This window comes from Nerophis lumbriciformis, linkage group LG18 (assembly GCF_033978685.3).
Source record: "Nerophis lumbriciformis linkage group LG18, RoL_Nlum_v2.1, whole genome shotgun sequence".
NCBI classification, from domain to species: Eukaryota; Metazoa; Chordata; class Actinopteri; order Syngnathiformes; family Syngnathidae; genus Nerophis; species Nerophis lumbriciformis.
The window spans coordinates 25124258-25143666 of record NC_084565.2 but is presented as its reverse complement, the minus strand read 5'-3'; the positions used below and the strand labels follow the sequence as shown (position 1 = coordinate 25143666).

The following is a 19409-nucleotide window of genomic DNA, read 5'->3' as shown; positions in this document are numbered from 1 at the left end:
GGATGATACTTGTAAGAAACGTACTTTATTTGTCGCCATGGAGGCGAGGATTAGTGATTTAGAAGTAGCTAAAACACTGCAGACTGGGGCTGGACTTTAGCCGCTAGCTAGCTTGCCATGTTTTAAAGCACCTCTTCCTGAGGGCGTTTCTGTGTTATAACTTCACCTTTATCGGTAGGTTTTAAGCCAAAATGCGTCCGTTCTCCCTTTTCTGTCTACACACTGTGTCTGACTGTAAGTACTCAGTGATTGTGCGCTGCCAAACATGCTCCTCTGCTCGTAAACCAGCAATGTCACGACGTGATGACGACGGAATGCGGGGGGTTTGGGGGACCGGTACTTTTCAGAGGCCGTATAGTACCGAAAATGATTAATTAGTATCGTGTTACTATACTAATACCGGTATACCGTACAACCCTACTGTATATGTAATATGTAATTATTACATAAAAGTTATATTTTATGGTACATTTTAGTCTCCATCCGCAGTTGGCAGTGTTTTAGCTACTTCTAAATCACTAATCCTTGTATCCATGGTGACAAATAAAGTAAGTTTCTTACAAGTATCATCCCTGCAGGACGAGGAATAGCTAAACATGCTTCACTACACACCGTAGCTCACCGGCGTCACAATGTAAACAAACGCCATTGGTGGATCTACACCTGACATCCAGGACCGATACCACTATGATTACGTCGATATTTCTTCTTTCGTTTTTAAAAAATGTATATTATGTTTATAAACTCAGGAAATATGTCCCTGCACACATGAGGACTTTGAATATGACCAATGTATACGACTTGGTATCGGATTGATACCTAAATTTGTGGTATCATCCAAAACTAATGTAAAATATCCAAACAACAGAAGAATAAGTGATTATTACATTTTAACAGAAGTGTCGATAGAACATGTTAAAAGAGAAAGTAATCAGACATTAAATGTAAATGAACAAGTAGATTAATCATTAATTTTCTACCACTTGTCCTTAATAATTTTGACAAAATATTAGAATGGAAAATTACATAATATATTACTGCATATGTCAGTAGACTAAATTAAGAGCCTTTGTTTGCTTACTTACTAATAAAAGACAAGTTGTCTTGTATGTTCACTATTTTATTTCAGGACTAAATTGCAATAAGAAACATATGTTTAATGTACCGTAAGATTTGTTATTAAAATAAAGCAAATAATGCAATTTTTTGTGGTCCGCTTTATTTAGAAAAAGTATCTAATTTTACCAAAACATTGGTATCGGGACAACACTAATATACAGTATGTAATATACACTGATATATTTTATATAATATACATCATATATAACAAATCCCAATATTTTATGTCACTGATGTCCATACTTGCCAACCTTGAGACCTCCGATTTCGGGAGGTGAGGGGGTGGGGGCGTGGTCGGGGGTGGGGTGGGGCGGGGTTGGGGGCGTGGTTAAGAGGGGAGGAGTATATTGACAGCTAGAATTCACCAAGTCAAGTATTTCATACACATATATATATATATATATATATATCTACATCCTGAAAATATGCAAACAAAACTGTGTTTGGATAATTGATACTTCAAACTTGCATAAATAAATATTAAGGAATATAACATAACTTGGCTTCTGAGAGCTTCAAAATGTAGTGAATAAAAGTTGTTGATAAACAAGCAATTATTTTAATAATTAAATATGGTCATTTTAAATGAATTATTATGATAATTTAAAATGAATTATTTCAAATATGTTTATTTTAATGTAAAATTCTATGGCTGGATGTAATAAGGAGTCAGAAAAAATAGAAATAAAAATACAATTAATTTTGATGTTTTTAGCAAAATATAGTAAAAATGTATTTTTTATTTTTATTTTTTAATTAATAAATATCTATTTATTTTTAGGTAAGATAAACATAATAATACAATGTATCTCTAGTCTGGATGATTTAGTTCTTGTCACCCTGTTGTCCTCCCGTAGTGAAAAAAGGCTGTCCTCACTCAGGTCCGCATGGAGCTGGAGGGGGCGTGGCCTCCAGCTCCGGCTGAAAATCGGGAGATTTTCGGGAGAATATTTGTCCCGGGAGGTTTTCGGGAGAGGCGCTGAATTTCGGGAGTCTCCCGGAAAATTCGGGAGGGTTGGCAAGTATGCTGATGTCTCAATATTTTCATAGTTTACGTAGCCGCCACCATCCCACCTATGTAAAGAAACGCAGGTTTACCGATCAAACCGTAGATGATCGTTAACGCTGCTTCATTCCTCCCTTTGACAGTTTAGACGTGGCTATTTCAGCTTTATTGATGTGAATGCTCCTGCTCACCTGTTACACTCTTCATCCTTCCTACAATTTGACTGCATTTCCTAAAAGAACAAAACACAGTTGATTTCAGAATAATACAGCAGGGGTGGGGAGGAAAAGAGCTTTGGTTACAATAGAGCTGATCTTTGTATCCCTGCTAAATGAATGCGAGACTGATGATCACTGGAGCAAACAGCTAATTGATCCAGGTGGACGGTAAGGATGACTTCAGCACATGAAAGGAAGCCCTGGACCGCCTGTCAGGCTTGATGTGAGGAGAAAGGCCTCTCTTTCTTTCTTTGCCATGTTTCTTCATGAGCACGGTGCATCAGCTTTCAAGCATTTTTTTTTTTTTGGAAGCTCAGCATGCAAAATAGCGTGTGGATCACTCCGAGAGACGAGTAAAGTCTACCAGTGCTGCAGAGAGGAGCTTTGAAAGGCCAGGGAACTTTTAGCAAGTGGGAATGTGGAGTGAAGCGAGAAAGGAATGGGGGATGGGTGGAGGAATGATGGTGGGGGGGGTTGAAGGATTGGGTTTCCTCTGACTGTGTGTCTGTGCGGCTCCACATGTTCCTCATTAAGGTCCTCACACTGTGGGACCAGCTCCACACCGGGATGCTTGTTTTTGTTATTAGGCCCAGTGTGCTGTGGTCTGGTGGACGGCCGGGGGAAAAAAAGCACCAGCCTCGGGACTGTCGCCTCAGCTCAAACACAAGAACCGTGCTGATGTAACTAAGTACAGTACAATATCTGCACCGCCGTCCTTTCCCCACACACATGCTTTTCTACACCAAAACTCATCTTTTTATTAGCATTCCTCTGCTTCTTCTTTTCCAGATTTTGCAGCGCTCTACCTTCCACATTTTTTTTCCCGATTCAAACCGTTCCAACTTCAAACTGTTCAGCCTATTCGGGAATCGCGGGCTTTCCCTTGTCAAATTCCAAAAATTCCCAGATTCCGGGCCATTTCTCAAACTTCCACTATTTGCACTGAGCCTTGTCTAAAAAATCCGCTACACCTCCCTGATACCGAAGTACATGTCAAATTACTTCCGCCATAACCACAACACCAGGGGGAGCTCTACTAACCACGTTAAACCCAGATTCCGATCCAACAAAGGTGTTAACTCATTCTCTTTCTATGCCACATCAATGTGGAATGTGCTCCCAACAGGTATAAAAGAAAGGGCATCTCTATCCTCCTTCAAAACCGCAATAAAAGTACACCTCCAGGCAGCTACAACCCTAAACTAACACCCTCCCCGGATTGTTAATAATCAAATGTAAACAATCAAATGCAGATAGTTTTTCTCATGTCTTCTGATCTCTCTCTCTCTCTCTCTCTCTCTCTCTCTCTCTCTCTCTCTCTCTCTCTCTCTCTCTCTGATGACTGATGATAACAACCAAACCTACCCCCCCCCCCTCCACACCCCGGATTGTAAATAATGTAAATAATTCAATGTGATTATCTTGTGTGATGACTGTATTATGATAATAGTATATACTGTATCTGATAGTATATATCTGTATCATGAATCAATTTAAGTGGACCCCGACCCCAAGTTGAAAAACTTATTCGGGTGTTACCATACTTGCCAACCTTGAGACCTCCGATTTCGGGAGGTGGGGGGGTGGGGGGCGTGGTTGAGGGCAGGGGTGTGGTTAAGAGGGGAGGAGTATATTGACAGCTAGAATTCACCAAGTCAAGTATTTCAAACATATATATATATATATATATATATATATATATATATATATATATATATATATATATATATATATATATATATATATATATATATATATATCCTGAAAATATGCAAACAAAACTGTGTTTAGATAATTGATACTTCAAACTTGCATAAATAAATCTTAAGGAATATAACATAACTTGGCTTCTGGTAGCTTCAAAATGTAATGAATAAAATGCTAAAGTTGATAAACAAACAATTATTTTAATAATTAAATATGGTTATTTTAAATTAATTATTATGATCATTTAAAATTAATTATTTCCAATATGTTTATTTTAATGTATAATTCTATGGTTGGATGTAATAAGGAGTCAGAAAAAATACAAATAAAAATACAATTAATTTTTATGTTTTTAGCAAAATATAGTAAAAATGTATTTAGTTTTTTTTTTTAAATTAATAAATATAATTATTTATAGGTAAGATAAACATAATAATACAATTTATCTCGAGTCTGGATGATTTAGTTTTTGTCACCCTGTGGTCCTCACTCAGGTCCGCATGGAGCTGGAGGGGGCGTGGCCTCCAGCTCCGGCTGAAAATCGGGAGATTTTCGGGAGAATATTTGTCCCGGGAGGATTTCGGGAGAGTTTAGTGGTCAATTGTACGGAATATGTACTTCACTGTGCAACCTACTAATACAAGTCTCAATCAATCAATCAATCCACATTTTCAACCGATTCAAACATATTCCACTCATTCTAGAAATCCAAACTATCATATTTCCAAGTTCAAAAAAATATTCCAGGAATTCCCAGATTTTCCTTTTTTTTCAAACCCTTTTTTGACCTTTTTTTCTGGCAACTACTCCTTCCACATTTTTCAACCCACTACAGCTGTTCCACCGTCAAAATATTCCTCTTAATCGGGACAAAAAACAAAGTTGTTTTTTGAAGTGGAAACATTTCCCGTTTTTTCCCGAAATTCCTTAATACCCATCCATCCATCCATCCATCCATCCATCTTCTTCCGCTTATCCGAGGTTGGGTCGCGGGGGCAGCAGCCTAAGCAGGGAAGCCCAGACTTCCCTCTCCCCAGCTACTTCTTCCAGCTCTTCCCGGGGGATCCCGAGGCTTTCCCAGGCCAGCCGGGAAACATAGTCTTCCCAACGTGTCCTGGGTCTTCCCCGCGGCCTCCTACCGGTCGGACGTGTCCTAAACACCTCCCTAGGGAGGCGCTCGGGTGGCATCCTGACCAGATGCCCGAACCACCTCATCTGGCTCCTCTCGATGTGAAGGAGTAACGGCTTTACTTTGAGCTCCCCCCGGATGGCAGAGCTTCTCACCCTATCTCTAAGGGAGAGCCCCGCCACCCGGCGGAGGAAACTCATTTCGGCCGCTTGTACCCGTGATCTTGGGGACGGCGTGGCGCATTGGGAGAGTAGCCGTGCGCAACCCGAGGGTCCCTGGTTCAATCCCCACCTAGTACCAACCTCGTCATGTCCGTTGTGTCCTGAGCAAGACACTTCACCCTTGCTCCTGATGGGTGCTGGTTAGCGCCTTGCATGGCAGCTCCCTCCATCAGTGTGTGAATGTGTGTGTGAATGGGTAAATGTGGAAGTAGTGTCAAAGCGCTTTGAGTACCTTGAAGGTAGAAAAGCGCTATACAAGTACAACCCATTTATTTATTTATTATTTATTATCTTGTCCTTTCGGTCATAACTCAAAGCTCATGACCATAGGTGAGGATGGGAACGTAGATCGACCGGTAAATTGAGAGCTTTGCCTTCCGGCTCAGCTCCTTCTTCGCCACAACGGATCGATACAGCGTCCGCATTACTGAAGACGTCGCACCGATCCGCCTGTCGATCTCATGATCCACTCTTCCCTCACTCGTGAACAAGACTCCGAGTACTTGAACTCCAGGCAGGGTCTCCTCCCCAACCCTGAGATGGCACTCCACCCTTTTCCAGGCGAGAACCATGGACTCAGACTTGGAGGTGCTGATTCTCATCCCAGTAGCTTCACACTCAACTGCGAACCGATCCAGTGAGAGCTGAAGATTCTGGCCAGATGAAGCCATCAGGACCACATCATCTGCAAAAAGCAGAGACCTAATCCTGCAGCCACCAATCCGGATCCCCTCAACGCCTTGACTGCGCCTAGAAATTCTGTCCATAAAAGTTATGAACAGATTCGGTGACAAAGGGCAGCCTTGGCAGAGTCCAACCCTCACTGGAAACGTGTCCGACTTACTGCCGGCAATGCGGACCAAGCTCTGACACTGATCATACAGGGAGCGGACCGCCACAATCAGACAGTCCGATACCCCATACTCTCTGAGTACTCCCCACAGGACTTCCCAGAGGGACACGGTCAAATGCCTTCTCCAAGTCCACAAAGCACATGTAGACTGGTTGGGCAAACTCCCATGCACCCTCAAGGACCCTGCCGAGAGTATAGAGCTGGTCCACAGTTAATACCCTTTCTCAATTAAAAATGTTACTACTTCAACATTTCTCGACCGATTTTATAAATTCCAACAGCAATCATTTCAACTTATTCAGAACATTCAAGTCTTTTACATTTTCCAAAAAATTCCCGCTTTTCCCGAAATTCCCATAGAAATGATTCCTACTTTCTAATTCCTCTACTTCTTCTTCTCCAGATTTTGGCGCGCTCTACCTTCCACATTTTTCATCCGATTCAAACCGTTCCAACTTCAAACTGTTCAGCCTATTCAGGAATCACGGGCTTTCCCTGGACAAATTCCCCAAATTCCCAGAATTCCAGGTTTTCCGGAACCACCCCCATTGGGGCGGTATAGCTCGGTTGGTAGAGCGGCCGTGCCAGCAACTTGAGGGTTGTAGGTTCGATCCCCGCTTCCGCCATCCTAGTCACTGCTGTTGTGTCCTTGGGCAAGACACTTTACCCACCTGCTCCCAGTGCCACCCACACTGGTTTTAATGTAACTTAGATATTGGGTAAAAGCGCTTTGAGTCACTAGAGAAAAGCGCTATATAAATATAATTCACTTCACTTCACTTCCATTCAAAATGAATTGGTAATTTTTCAAACTTCCACCATTTCCACATTTTTCAACCAATTCACACCATACCACCTTCAACATATTCCACAATCCTTGAAATTTAAACTTCACCTTTTCCAATTTAAAAAAAAAATTAAACAAAATTAAAAAAAATCCAGGATTTTCCAGAATTCCTGCTTTTCCAAAGCCCTATTTCCTCCCTTTTTTCTGGTGACTACTCCTTCCACATTTTTCAACACATTTCAACCGTTCCACCATCAAAACATTCCTCTTAATCAGGACCTGAACTGAAAGAAATCCTGGTTTTCCTGCAATTCCAGGAATTCCGTAATACCATTTCTCATTTCAACATGTTACTACTTCAACATTTCTCCACCGATTTGAAAAATTTCAACACCAACCATTTCAACTCATTCAGACCATTCAAGTGTTTTACCATTTTCAAAAAATTCCTGCTTTTCCCGAAATTCCCTATTTTTTTCTGAAATTCCCATTGAAATGAATGGAACATTCTGCAAAGTTCTACAATTCCCACATTTTTCATCTGATTCAAACAGTTACAACTTTAAAATATTCAGCCTGTTCAGGAATTGTGTGCTCTACTTCAACAATTCTAAAAAAAATTCCCGGATTTCCCATAATTCCTTTTTTTTTTTTTTTTTCCCCATTTTTCAAACTTCCACAATCCCCACATTCTTCAACCGATTCAAACCATTCCACCTTCAACACATTCAACTTATCCTAGACATTCAAACTACCATTTTCCACATTCAACAAATTTCCAGGAATTCCCGTTTTTTGGTAACCTTAAGTTAAACTAATCCTTTCACATTTTTGAAATCATTTCAACCATTCCACCGTCAAAACACTCCTCATATTCAGGACAAAAACCAAGTTGGTTAAGGAACAAGAAAAAATTCCCGGTTTTCCCGAAATTCCAGGAATTTCTCAATTAAAATCTGTTATTACTTCAACATTTCTTGACCGATTTAAACAATTCCAACACCAACCAATTCAGCTCATACTCCTTCATGCTACTAATCTTTTTTTTTTTTAATCCAGTTTTTGTCAAAATTTCAAAATTTCCAGGAAGTTCCCATTGAAATGAATGGGACATTTTTCCAAGTTGTACAATTACCACATTTTTCAACCTATTCAAACCATTCCAACATCAACACATTCCACAAAGGACATTCATGCTCCTAATCATTAAAAAAAATGCCGCTTTTCCCAAAAAACCCTAATTTCCAGGAAGTTCCCATTGAAACCAATGGGACTTTCTTCAAAGTTCCACAACTCCCACATTTTTCATCTGATTCAAACTGTTCCAACTTCAAAATATTCATCCTGTTTGAGAATTGTGTGCTCTCCTTCAACAATTCTAAAAAAAATTCCAGGATTGCAGTTCAACTTTAGCATTGGAGCATTCACACGCAATTCCTTCAGGAATTGCCTCATCTAGTCCAGAGGTGTCAAGGCCCGTGGGCCAGATCCGACCCATCCATCCATCCATCCATCTTCTTCCGCTTATCCGAGGTCGGGTCGCGGGGGCAGCAGCCTAAGCAGGGAAGCCCAGACTTACCTCTCCCCAGCCACTTCGTCCAGCTCCTCCCGGGGGATCCCGAGGCGTTCCCAGGCCAGCCGGGAGAGATAGTCTTCCCAGCGTGTCCTGGGTCTTCCCCGTGGCCTCCTACCGGTCGGACGTGCCCTAAACACCTCCCGAGGGAGGCGATCGGGTGGCATCCTGACCAGATGCCCGAACCACCTCATCTGGCTCCTCTCGATGTGGAGGAGCAGCGGCTTTACTTTGAGCTCCTCCTGGATGACAGAGCTTCTCACCCGGCGGAGGAAACTCATTTCGGCCGCTTGTACCCGTGATCTTGTCCTTTCGGTCATAACCCAAAGCTCATGACCATAGGTGAGGATGGGAACGTAGATCGACTGGTAAATTGAGAGCTTTGCCTTCCGGCTCAGCTCCTTCTTCACCACAACGGATCGATACAGCGTCCGCATTACTGAAGATGCCGCACCGATCCGACCCGCGAATGAATTATCTATGGCCCCCGGGATGATATTTGATTAGTATTAGAACCGGCCCGCAGGCCACAGCTGCCTGCTGCTGTTTTGCACGCACCAATACTCCATCAGTGTTGGTGCTAGGAATTTTCAAAATGGGGTCTCAGGGACCCAGTCAAGTCATACAAATGGGGTCCCACAGTACATTTTTGGTGTCCCACTTTTTGGTAACTGTTTTGAAAACAAATGATAAATGTATGCATTATCCTGTTATATCTCACATTCTACATTGTGTTTTGGAAAAAGGTTGTCATAAACGTTACTTAGTTCATTAAAAAAATAATACTATTAACTAGATCCACTATGGACTGGACTCTCACAATATTATGCTAGATCCACTCGACGTCCATTGCACCGGTCGCCCATCTGCGGCCCCCTCCAAGGTTTCTCATTGTCATCCCATTGGGTTGAGTTTTTTTCTTGCCTTGATGTCGTTGTGGCTTGTGCAGCCCTTTGAGACACTCATGATTTAAGGGTATATACCGTATTTTTCGGACTATAAATCGCAGTTTTTTTCATAGTTTGGCCAGGGGTGCGACTTACACTCAGGAGCGGCTTATGTGTGAAATTATTAACACATTACCGTTAGGGATGATGTTTGATAAGAAATTATCGAGTTCGAGCCCATTACCGAATCCTCTTATCGAACCGATTCCTTATCGATTCTCTTATCGAATCCAGATAGGTTGTTGTATATGGAAAAAAACACAATATTTGGTTTAACAAAAGCTCACTTTTATTTTATGAGAAAAAAATAAAATAACATAAATAAATAAATATTGACTGTTACCCCACTAAAAAAATTAAATAAATAAATATTGACTGTTGTTACCCAAAGTATATTAAGTGGGATTTTTCAGAAAAACAAATATATACAGTAACACAAAACAACCTGTCTCTGTGATCACTATAGGTAAATAGCCATGCCTTGAGGCGTTTTTTCCGGTCCATTATTTTTGCTGCTTGTGTGACATCACAGGAAATTACGTAGCTCAGTCTAATGACTGAGCTACGTCATTAGAAGAAGAAAAATGTTCAAGGTTGACAGCAAAAGACCTGTATGTCAGATGAGATTGGAAGCACTTTAGGACAACCCTTTTCCTGACGTAGCTCAGTCTAATGACTGAGCTACGCCATTTCCTGTGATGTCCCACAGGGCATTTCTTGTGGGACGGGATTCGTTCCCAGGGATTCAAATAAAGAACCAACTATTTTTCTTTACTATAGTGGCCTCGATAACGGGAACCGGTTCTCAAAAAGGGATCCATGGAATCGGTTCTTTTCTTATCGAACGGTTCTTTTCCTATCGAACAACCGTGAGAACCGGTTTCGAACATCATCCCTAATTACCGTAAAATATCAAATAATATTATTTAGCTCATTCACGTAAGAGACTAGACGTATAAGATTTCATGGGATTTAGCGATTAGGAGTGACAGATTGTTTGGTAAACGTATAGCATGTTCTATATGTTATAGTTATTTGAATGACTCTTACCAAAATATGTTACGTTAACATACCAGGCACGTTCTCAGTTGGTTATTTATGCCTCATATAACGTACACTTATTCAGCCTGTTGTTCACTATTCTTTATTTATTTTAAATTGCCTTTCAAATATCTATTCTTGGTGTTGGGTTTTATCAAATAAATTTCCCCCAAAAAATGCGACTTATACTCCAGTGCGACTTATATATGTTTTTTTCCTTCTTTATTATGCATTTTCGGCCGGTGCGACTTATACTACGGAGCGACTTATAGTCCGAAAAATACGGTAAGTAAACTTTGATTAATAAACTTTGAATACAAAATAAAACACATTTTTATGCATACATAAATGTATTGAGTTATACAAATTAATTCACTTTCTTCTTTCCTTCATGGATCTAAACTTTACCTCACTCCTACCCACTTCTCCAAAGTGGGCTGGCTCAGGGTGGAGGACAGAGTAAAACAACTTGCACTGAGCCTGGGCTATAAAATCCGCTACACCTCCTTGATACCGAAGTACATGTCAAACTACTTCCTTAACGTAAATGACCGCCATAACCACAACACCAGGGGGAGCTCCACTAACCACGTTAAACCCAGATTCCGATCTAACAAAGGTCTTAACTCATTCTCTTTCTATGCCACATCAATGTGGAATGCACTCCCAACAGGTGTAAAAGAAAGGGCATCTCTATCCTCCTTCAAAACCGCAATAAAAGTACACCTCCAGACAGCTACAACCCTAAACTAACACCCTCCCCGGATTGTTAATAATCAAATTATCTGATCTCTCTCTCTCTCTCTCTCTGTCCACTACTTGCTGTACATATCCTACCAAGTCAGACCTACACTGTTCCAATATCCATCCCCGCGACCCCAAAAGGGAATAAGCGGTAGAAAATGGATGGATGGATGTTCTCAATTGTTGATGACTGATAACAACCAAACCTAACCCCCCGCCCCCCTTCACACCCCGGATTGTAAATAATGTAAATAATTCAATGTGATTATCTTGTGTGATGACTGTATTATGATGATAGTATATATCTGATAGTATATATCTGTATCATGAATCAATTTAAGTGGACCCCGTTGAAAGTTGAAAAACTTATTCGGGTGTTACAATTTAGTGGTCAATTGTACGGAATATGTACTTCACTGTGCAACCTACTAATAAAAGTCTCAAATCAATCAAAAAAAAAAACGCTGCGGGTATTTTTTTTCTATATTTTTATTGTAGTATTTTCAGAATGTGTTTGTTCTATTTTTGGACAAAGTAAGACAAAGAAAACAATCTGAAGTTGTCTTTATTTTTTTGTTTTAAAGCCATGATTTTAAATAGTCCGGTCCGCGTGTGCACAGATTTTCCTCCAAGCGGCCCCTGTAACTCATACTTGCCAACCCTCCCGAATTTTCCGGGAGACTCCCGAAATTCAGCGCCTCTCCCGAAAACCTCCCGGGACAAATATTCTCCCGAAAATCCCCCGATTTTCAGCCGGAGCTGGAGGCCACGCCCCCTCCAGCTCCATGCGGACCTGAGTGAGGACAGCCTTTTTTCACTACGGGAGGACAACAGGGTGACAAGAACTAAATCATCCAGACTAGAGATATTTATTAATGAAAAAAAACAAAAAAAAACTAAATACATTTTTACTATATTTTGCTAAAAACATCAAAATTTATTGTATTTTTATTTTTTCTGACTCCTTATTACATCCAGCCATAGAATTTTACATTAAAATAAACATATTTGAAATAATTAATTTTAAATTATCATAATAATTCATTTAAAATGACCATATTTAATTGTTAAAATAATTGCTTGTTTATCAACAACTTTAGCATTTTATTCACTACATTCTGAAGCTCTCAGAAGCCAAGTTATGTTATATTCCTTAATATTTATTTATGCAAGTTTGAAGTATCAATTATCCAAACACAGTTTTGTTTGCATATTTTCAGGATATATATATATATATATATATATATATATATATATATATATATATATATATATATATATATATATATATATATATATATATATATGTATGTATGTATGTATGTATATATGTATATATGTGTGTGTGTGTATGAAGTACTTGACTTGGTGAATTCTAGCTGTCAATATACTCCTCCCCTCTCAACCACGCCCCCAACCCCCCCACCTCCCGAAATCGGAGGTCTCAAGGTTGGCAAGTATGCTGTAACTAGTCTTGTTTATAATTTGTTTACTGCGACAAGATTTCTACCCAATTGCACATCGCTGACCCGTCTGCTCTAATCTGGCTGGGTTAAATCTCTCAACAATATTGTTTACCGGGATGTTTGCAAAGTGATTAAAGTGGATACCGTGGCAAAACATTGTTGATATGTCATGCTTCCGACGCTCGGCGACATTTCACGCTCATCCAGAGCTGTCAACTTAGAGATGGGAATCAGTAGCGAGCCCACGCACCCCGTGCAGCGTCGGCTATAACAGGCATGCACTTACTGAATTGTAAACAGGAAATAGGCTCTTTTTGGGTTCTTTTCATGAAAGCGCTCTGCAATTGAACGGCCTATAAAACAGCTGAGCGAGGTAGCGGATTTAGAAAGTGTGTGTTTGTCTCGCCTGGTGGAGGAGATATGTTATCTGCAGAAGAGATAAGGACAACTGTGGTGTGAATGCATAGGGGCCTGCCATGATAGCATCTCCACCCAAGGATCCCACTTATAGCACCCTGAATGATAGCTGACAGCACACTCACCGGCGGGTAGGAGTGTTTTTATAGGGACCCCTCAACAGGTATCCAAGCAAACCTTTTTCAGTAAACGGGATGTAAATAATCTCCATTCATTTAATTCCATATTCAAACATATATTTGTGATTGATTATTTTGCCTAATAACACCTTTTTTTTTTTTTTTTTTCCGCAGTGCCACTGTTGACGCAGCGTCAAGCCCCCGTGCCCGTGAATAGACAGTCAACTGACAAGGTAACCCTAGCTCCGGGGTCGCGGGGTCACGCCGGCCCGATGAGGGACGATGGGTAAAATAAAATGGACGGCAACACACAGAGGGACTTGTGACGTTCTCAGTCAAAGGGGAGGGAGCAGGGGGGGGGAGAAAAGAGAGCGAGGGCCCATGCGACCTTTGACCGTTGGGGCCGCCTTTGTGTTTGTGCGCGTTTGTTTTGATTGGTTGGGTTGAGCTCCCCCTCCATCTTTGAATCACTGTTGTTGTTTTTATTTAAATGTTTATCACGACGCAACCGTCTTTTTTCAAAAGTTTCCTGGTCAAGTTGAGAAAATACAGTGGGAGGCCTGGGGTCAATGTTTTAGGTAAGGCTTAACTAACTCATGTCAAAATAAGTTAACCCTTATGTAATAGCACGGTAACACTTTAGCATGGGGAACATATTCTAAGTAATAAAGACTTAATTTTAGGGATGTCCGATAATGGCTTTTTGCCGATATTCCGATATTGTCCAACTCTTTAATTACCGATACCGATATAAACCGATACCGATATATACAGTCGTTGAATTAACACATTATTATGCCTAATTTGGACAACCAGGTATGGTGAAGATAAGGTCCTTTTTAAAAAAATTAATAAAATAAGATAAACAATATAAAAACAGTTACATAGAAACTAGTAATTAATGAAAATGAGTAAAATTAACTGTTAAAGGTTAGTACTATTAGTGGACCAGCAGCATGCACAATCATGTGTGCTTACGGACTGTATCCCTTGCAGACTGTATTGATATATATTGATATATAATGTAGGAACCAGAATATTAATAACAGAGAGAAACAACCTTTCTGTGTGAATGAGTGTAAATGGGGGAGGAAGGTTTTTTGGGTTGGTGCACTAATTGTAAGTGTATCTTGTGTTTTTTATGTTGATTTAATAAAAAAAAAAAAAAAAAAAAAACTATACCGATAATTAAAAAAAACGATACCGATAATTTCCGATATTACATTTTAAAGCATTTATCCGCCGATTATATCGGCAGGCCGATATTATCGGACACCTCTACTTAATTTAGAGTTATTTGGTTAGGGTTAGGGCATGCTTGCCAACCTTGAGACCTCCGAATTCGGGAGATGGGGGGGTGGCGGCGGGGTTTGGTGGTAGCAGGGGGTGTATATTGTAGCGTCCCGGAAGAGTTAGTGCTGCAAGGGGTTCTGGGTATTTGTTCTGTTGTGTTTATGTTGTGTTACGGTGCGGATGTTCTCCCGAAATGTGTTAGTCATTCTTGTTTGGTGTGACTTCACAGTGTGGCGCATATTTGTAACAGTGTTAAAAGTTTTTCATACAGCCACCCTCAGTGTGACCTGTATGGCTGTTGATCAAGTATGCGTTGCATTCACTTACAGTATGTGTGTGTAAAAGTCGCATATATCATGCGACTGGGCCGGCACGCTGTTTGTATGGAGGAAAAGCGGACGTAACGACAGGTTGTAGAGGACGCTATAGGCAGTGCTTTTAAGCCACGACCCCAATATTGTTGTCCGGGTGGAATTCGGGAGAAATTCGGGAGAATGGTTGCCCCGGGAGATTTTCGGTAGGGGCACTGAAATTCGTGAGTCTCCCGGGAGGGTTGGCAAGTATGGGTTAGGGTTAGTGTTAGGGTTGTTGTATAATAAGGTCATGCAGAATAAGGCAATAATAAGTATAATAACTTACACAGCTTGTCTTTGCAGTCTATTCAATTGAATATAAGTTGAAAAGGATTTGCAAATCATTGTATTCTGTTTTTATTTACGAATTACACAACGTGCCGACTTTACTGGTTTTGGGTTTTGTTTAATACAAAACCCACTTTTCGTACTTATTTGGACTTGTTTTTGTTTATTGGGATCTGCATAAGTCTGAAAATGTTTTAATCAAACCATGTTGGCATGGCGGAGATATTTATAAAACAATCTTACCTTCCTTTATACTTCCTCCAATTTGCCCAATTTGTTCCGTTATTCCCAAGTGTAATGTCAGCGAATATCTTCATATATGGTAGAAATTGACCCAAAGATCTTTGCGCCAGTCCGCCACTGTAGTCCGACGTAGTCAATAAGCTCCTTCCTTTTCTCAATTCTCTTCTCAGACTGGCTCGTACATGCACATGCATCCTCCGCTGTTGCCATTTCTAGTACAAAGTAGCATATAGTTCAAACCTATACCTGTCAGTGCACTTTATATGGAAGCGCTAAAAACGATAGCATGGCTGGCAGGGAGAAGTCGCAGTCAAAGTGGAGGCACGTAAATAGTGTAAATAAATGTCATTGGTGGATCTACACCTGACATCCACTGTAATGATACCAAGTACAGGAGCGTTTCGAGTCCATACTACTATGATTACATCGATATTTTTTAGCATCACAAAATTTTATTTCGTTATAATGTTTATAAACTCAGGAAATATGTCCCTGGACACACAAGGACTTTGAATATGACCAATGTATGATCCTGTAACTACTTAGTATCGGATTGATACCTAAATTTGTGGTATCATCCAAAACTAATGTAAAGCATCCAAACAACAGAAGAATAAGTGATTATTGCATTTTAACAGAAGTGTAGATAGAACATGTAAAAGAGAAAGTAAGCAGATATAAACAGTAAATGAACAAGTAGATTAATAATTCATTTTCTACCACTTGTCCTTAATAATTTTGACAAAATAATAGAATGGAAAATGACACAATATGTTACTGCATATGTCAGCAGACTAAATTAGAAGCCTTTGTTTGCTTACTTACTAATAAAAGACAAGTTGTCTTGTATGTTCACTTGCAATAAGAAACATATGTTTAATGTACCATAAGATTTTTTGTTTAAATAAAGCCAATAATGCATTTTTTTGTGGTCCCTTTCATTTAAAAAAGTATCGAAATACATTTTGTTACCGGTGTTGGTACCAAAATAGAATAGAGTTGTATTTGTCATTATTAAAGTGAACAGGTTCAAAGAACAACGAAATTGGAGCAGATCCCCTAAGTTATTGGTATCAGGACAACACTGGTGCATATACAGTTTATTCCCTTATTTAAACCCTTTTAACATCATGTTCATGTTTTCTAAACAAACATTTATCCACAGGAATGTGGACCTGTTACTCCTGTGTTATCAATGTGCTATTTTAAGATGGGAGTGCTTTGGTGAAAGTAATTACTTTTCCGTGTCAATACGTATAATACTTAATATTGACTGATCCGTTGTGTTTTTCCTTTGGATTTAAATTTCCCCCTTGAAGAGGACTATTGTGCTGTTCAGCGTCTTCTCTATTGACAGCCTGTCACTACCGGACCAACTGCACATTTGCACATGAGCGAAGGACAAACTCAGAGATTTTGAGTCATTCTGCGAGGCAAATGTGTTGTTGTCGTTGAAATATTTGACTCATTATCATTTAATTCATGCAATGTTACCTCCTGCATGACTTTGTATGTTAAATGTGGAGACGTGGCAAGTGTGTGCACACCTTACAGAGAGGGCCATTGCTGGGAAATGGCGAAAGTAACTGTAATTGTCTTAGTACATGGTCTCACAGTGTTTTGCCTTCTGCAATTTTTCCGACATTTAGACCCAAAAAAGTGAAAGCCAAGTGGAAGTTATCATTGGGCGAATTTTTGCACGATATAAACATTTTCACCTGAAAAATATGCTCCCAGTATCTTAGAGCATAGCTTCTAAAATCCCCATTAGCATCTTCGAGGATGGAATGTGGAGAAAACAAATGCAAACTTACCTTGGCTGTGTGTGCTTTTGGCGTATAGGTTGCGATATAAATGGAGGGACGTCGCTATAGCCTTCGTTCCTCGACAACATCAGCTGGCCAACTAAGTACTCGGGCAGCCACAGGGACAGATAGCTATTGGAATCGAGGCACATGACAGCAGCTGTCGGTTTCAAGAATCGGCACTTTGATTAGGGCAGCGTGGTAGTGAGAGATGAGGCCTAATTCCAACATGTCTGGGTAGGGCGCTTCTCACCAAATGGAAAAAAGATTGAAGCACATTAATCAGAGCGAGGCACGGTACTTGCAACATCAACACACACACACACGCGCCACATGGCCGCTACATTTATGTACCTAGGGGGTTTATAAGTTATTGGAAGGCTTGGAAGCATATGTCACATTTGGAAAGCTTCCTCTATTCTCTAAAATTCCATGGGACTGGTAGCTGGCTGGCCCCAGTGTAAGCCGAGCATGTGTGCAATGTGAATGAGCGTTCTGTCTGTTGTTGATCCACTTCTAGACCCCCCTGACCCTATCTACCATTTGTCTCAACACATTTGTAGCATCCAAAAATATTACATACAAAAATGGTAGTCAAAGATGCTCTATATATGATCTGAGAGTTCTGCTTCTTTTTAAGAACCTACTGCTTGTCAAATATATTGCATATGACGTCATGTATAGTTGCTTCCATATTTTGAATTGAACTCAAAGGCCTGTGTGATATTATTCATGGGCCCGTTTGGCCCATGGCCCGACAGTTGAAAGGCCTACTGAAACCCACTACTACCGACCACGCAGTCTGATAGTTTATATATCAATGATGAAATCTTAACATTGCAACACATGCCAATACGGCCGTGTTAACTTATAAAGTGCAATTTTAAATTTCCTGCGAAACTTCCGGTTGAAAACGTCTAGGTATGATGACGTATGCGCGTGACGTCGATGGTTGAAACGGAAGTATTGGGACGCCATTGTATCCAATACAAAAAGCTCAGTTTTCATCGCAAAATTCCACAGTATTCTGGACATCTGTGTTGGTGAATCTTTTGCAATTTGTTTAATGAACAATGGAGACTGCAAAGAAGAAAGCTGTAGATGCGATCGGTGTATTAGCGTCTGGCTACAGCAACACAACCAGGAGGACTTTGACTTGGATAGCAGACGCGCTATCCGACGCTAGCCGCCAATCGCATCGATGATCGGGTGAAGTCATTCGTTGCTCCGTCGATCGCTGGAACGCAGGTGAGCTTCGGTGTTGATGAGCAGATGAGGGTTGGCGTAGGTGGCGAGCTAATGTTTTTATCATAGCTCTGTCGAGGTCCGTAGCTAAGTTAGATTCAATGGCGTCGTTAGCAACAGCATTGTTAAGCTTCGCCAGGCTGGAAAGCATTAACCGTGTAGTTACAGGTCCATGGTTTAATAGTATTGTCTATTTTCTGTCTATCCTTCCAGTCAGGGGTTTATTTATTTTGTTTCTATCTGCAGTTAAGACCGATGCTATCACGTTAGCTCCGTGGCTAAAGTGCTTCACCGATGTATTGTCGTGGAGATAAAAGTCACTGTGAATGTCCATTTCGCGTTCTCGACTCTCATTTTCAAGAGGATATAGTATCCGAGGTGGTTTAAAATACAAATCCGTGATCCACAATAGAAAAAGGAGAGAGTGCGGAATCCAATGAGCCCTTGTACCTAAGTTACGGTCAGAGCGAAAAAAGATACGTCCTGCACTGCACTCTAATACTTCACTCTCATGTTCCTCATCCACGAATCTTTCATCCTGGCTCAAATTAATGGGGTAATCGTCGCTTTCTCGGTCCGAATCGCTCTCGCTGCTGCTGTAAACAATGGGGAAATGTGAGGAGACTTTCAACTTGTGACGTCACGCTACTTCCGGTACAGGCAAGGCTTTTTTTTATCAGCGACCAAAAGTTGCGAACTTTATCGTCGTTGTTCTATACTAAATCCTTTCAGCAAAAATATGGCAATATCGCGAAATGATCAAGTATGACATAGAATGGATCTGCTATCCCCGTTTAAATAAAAAATTTTTATTTCAGTAGGCCTTGAATATCAA

The 19409-nt window shown here is 40.4% G+C and overlaps 1 protein-coding gene across 2 annotated transcripts in view; it reads right to left on the bottom strand.

The window, feature by feature from the left end:
* rgmd (RGM domain family, member D) overlaps positions 1-17454 on the bottom strand; it is a 43042-nt gene extending 25588 nt beyond the window's left edge. The window contains exons 1-2 of one of the 2 annotated variants that reach the window (XM_061977894.1): positions 17339-17405; positions 2317-2357 (exon numbers count right to left, since the gene is read on the bottom strand). In XM_061977894.1, the coding sequence (XP_061833878.1) occupies positions 2317-2354 (38 nt within the window). In that variant the 5' untranslated portion in view covers positions 2355-2357; positions 17339-17405. Of the gene's footprint in view, positions 1-2316; positions 2358-17338 lie in introns of both variants that reach the window. The other variant, XM_061977893.1, reaches the window with a different exon arrangement.
* Between the last annotated feature and the right edge of the window lie 1955 nt (positions 17455-19409).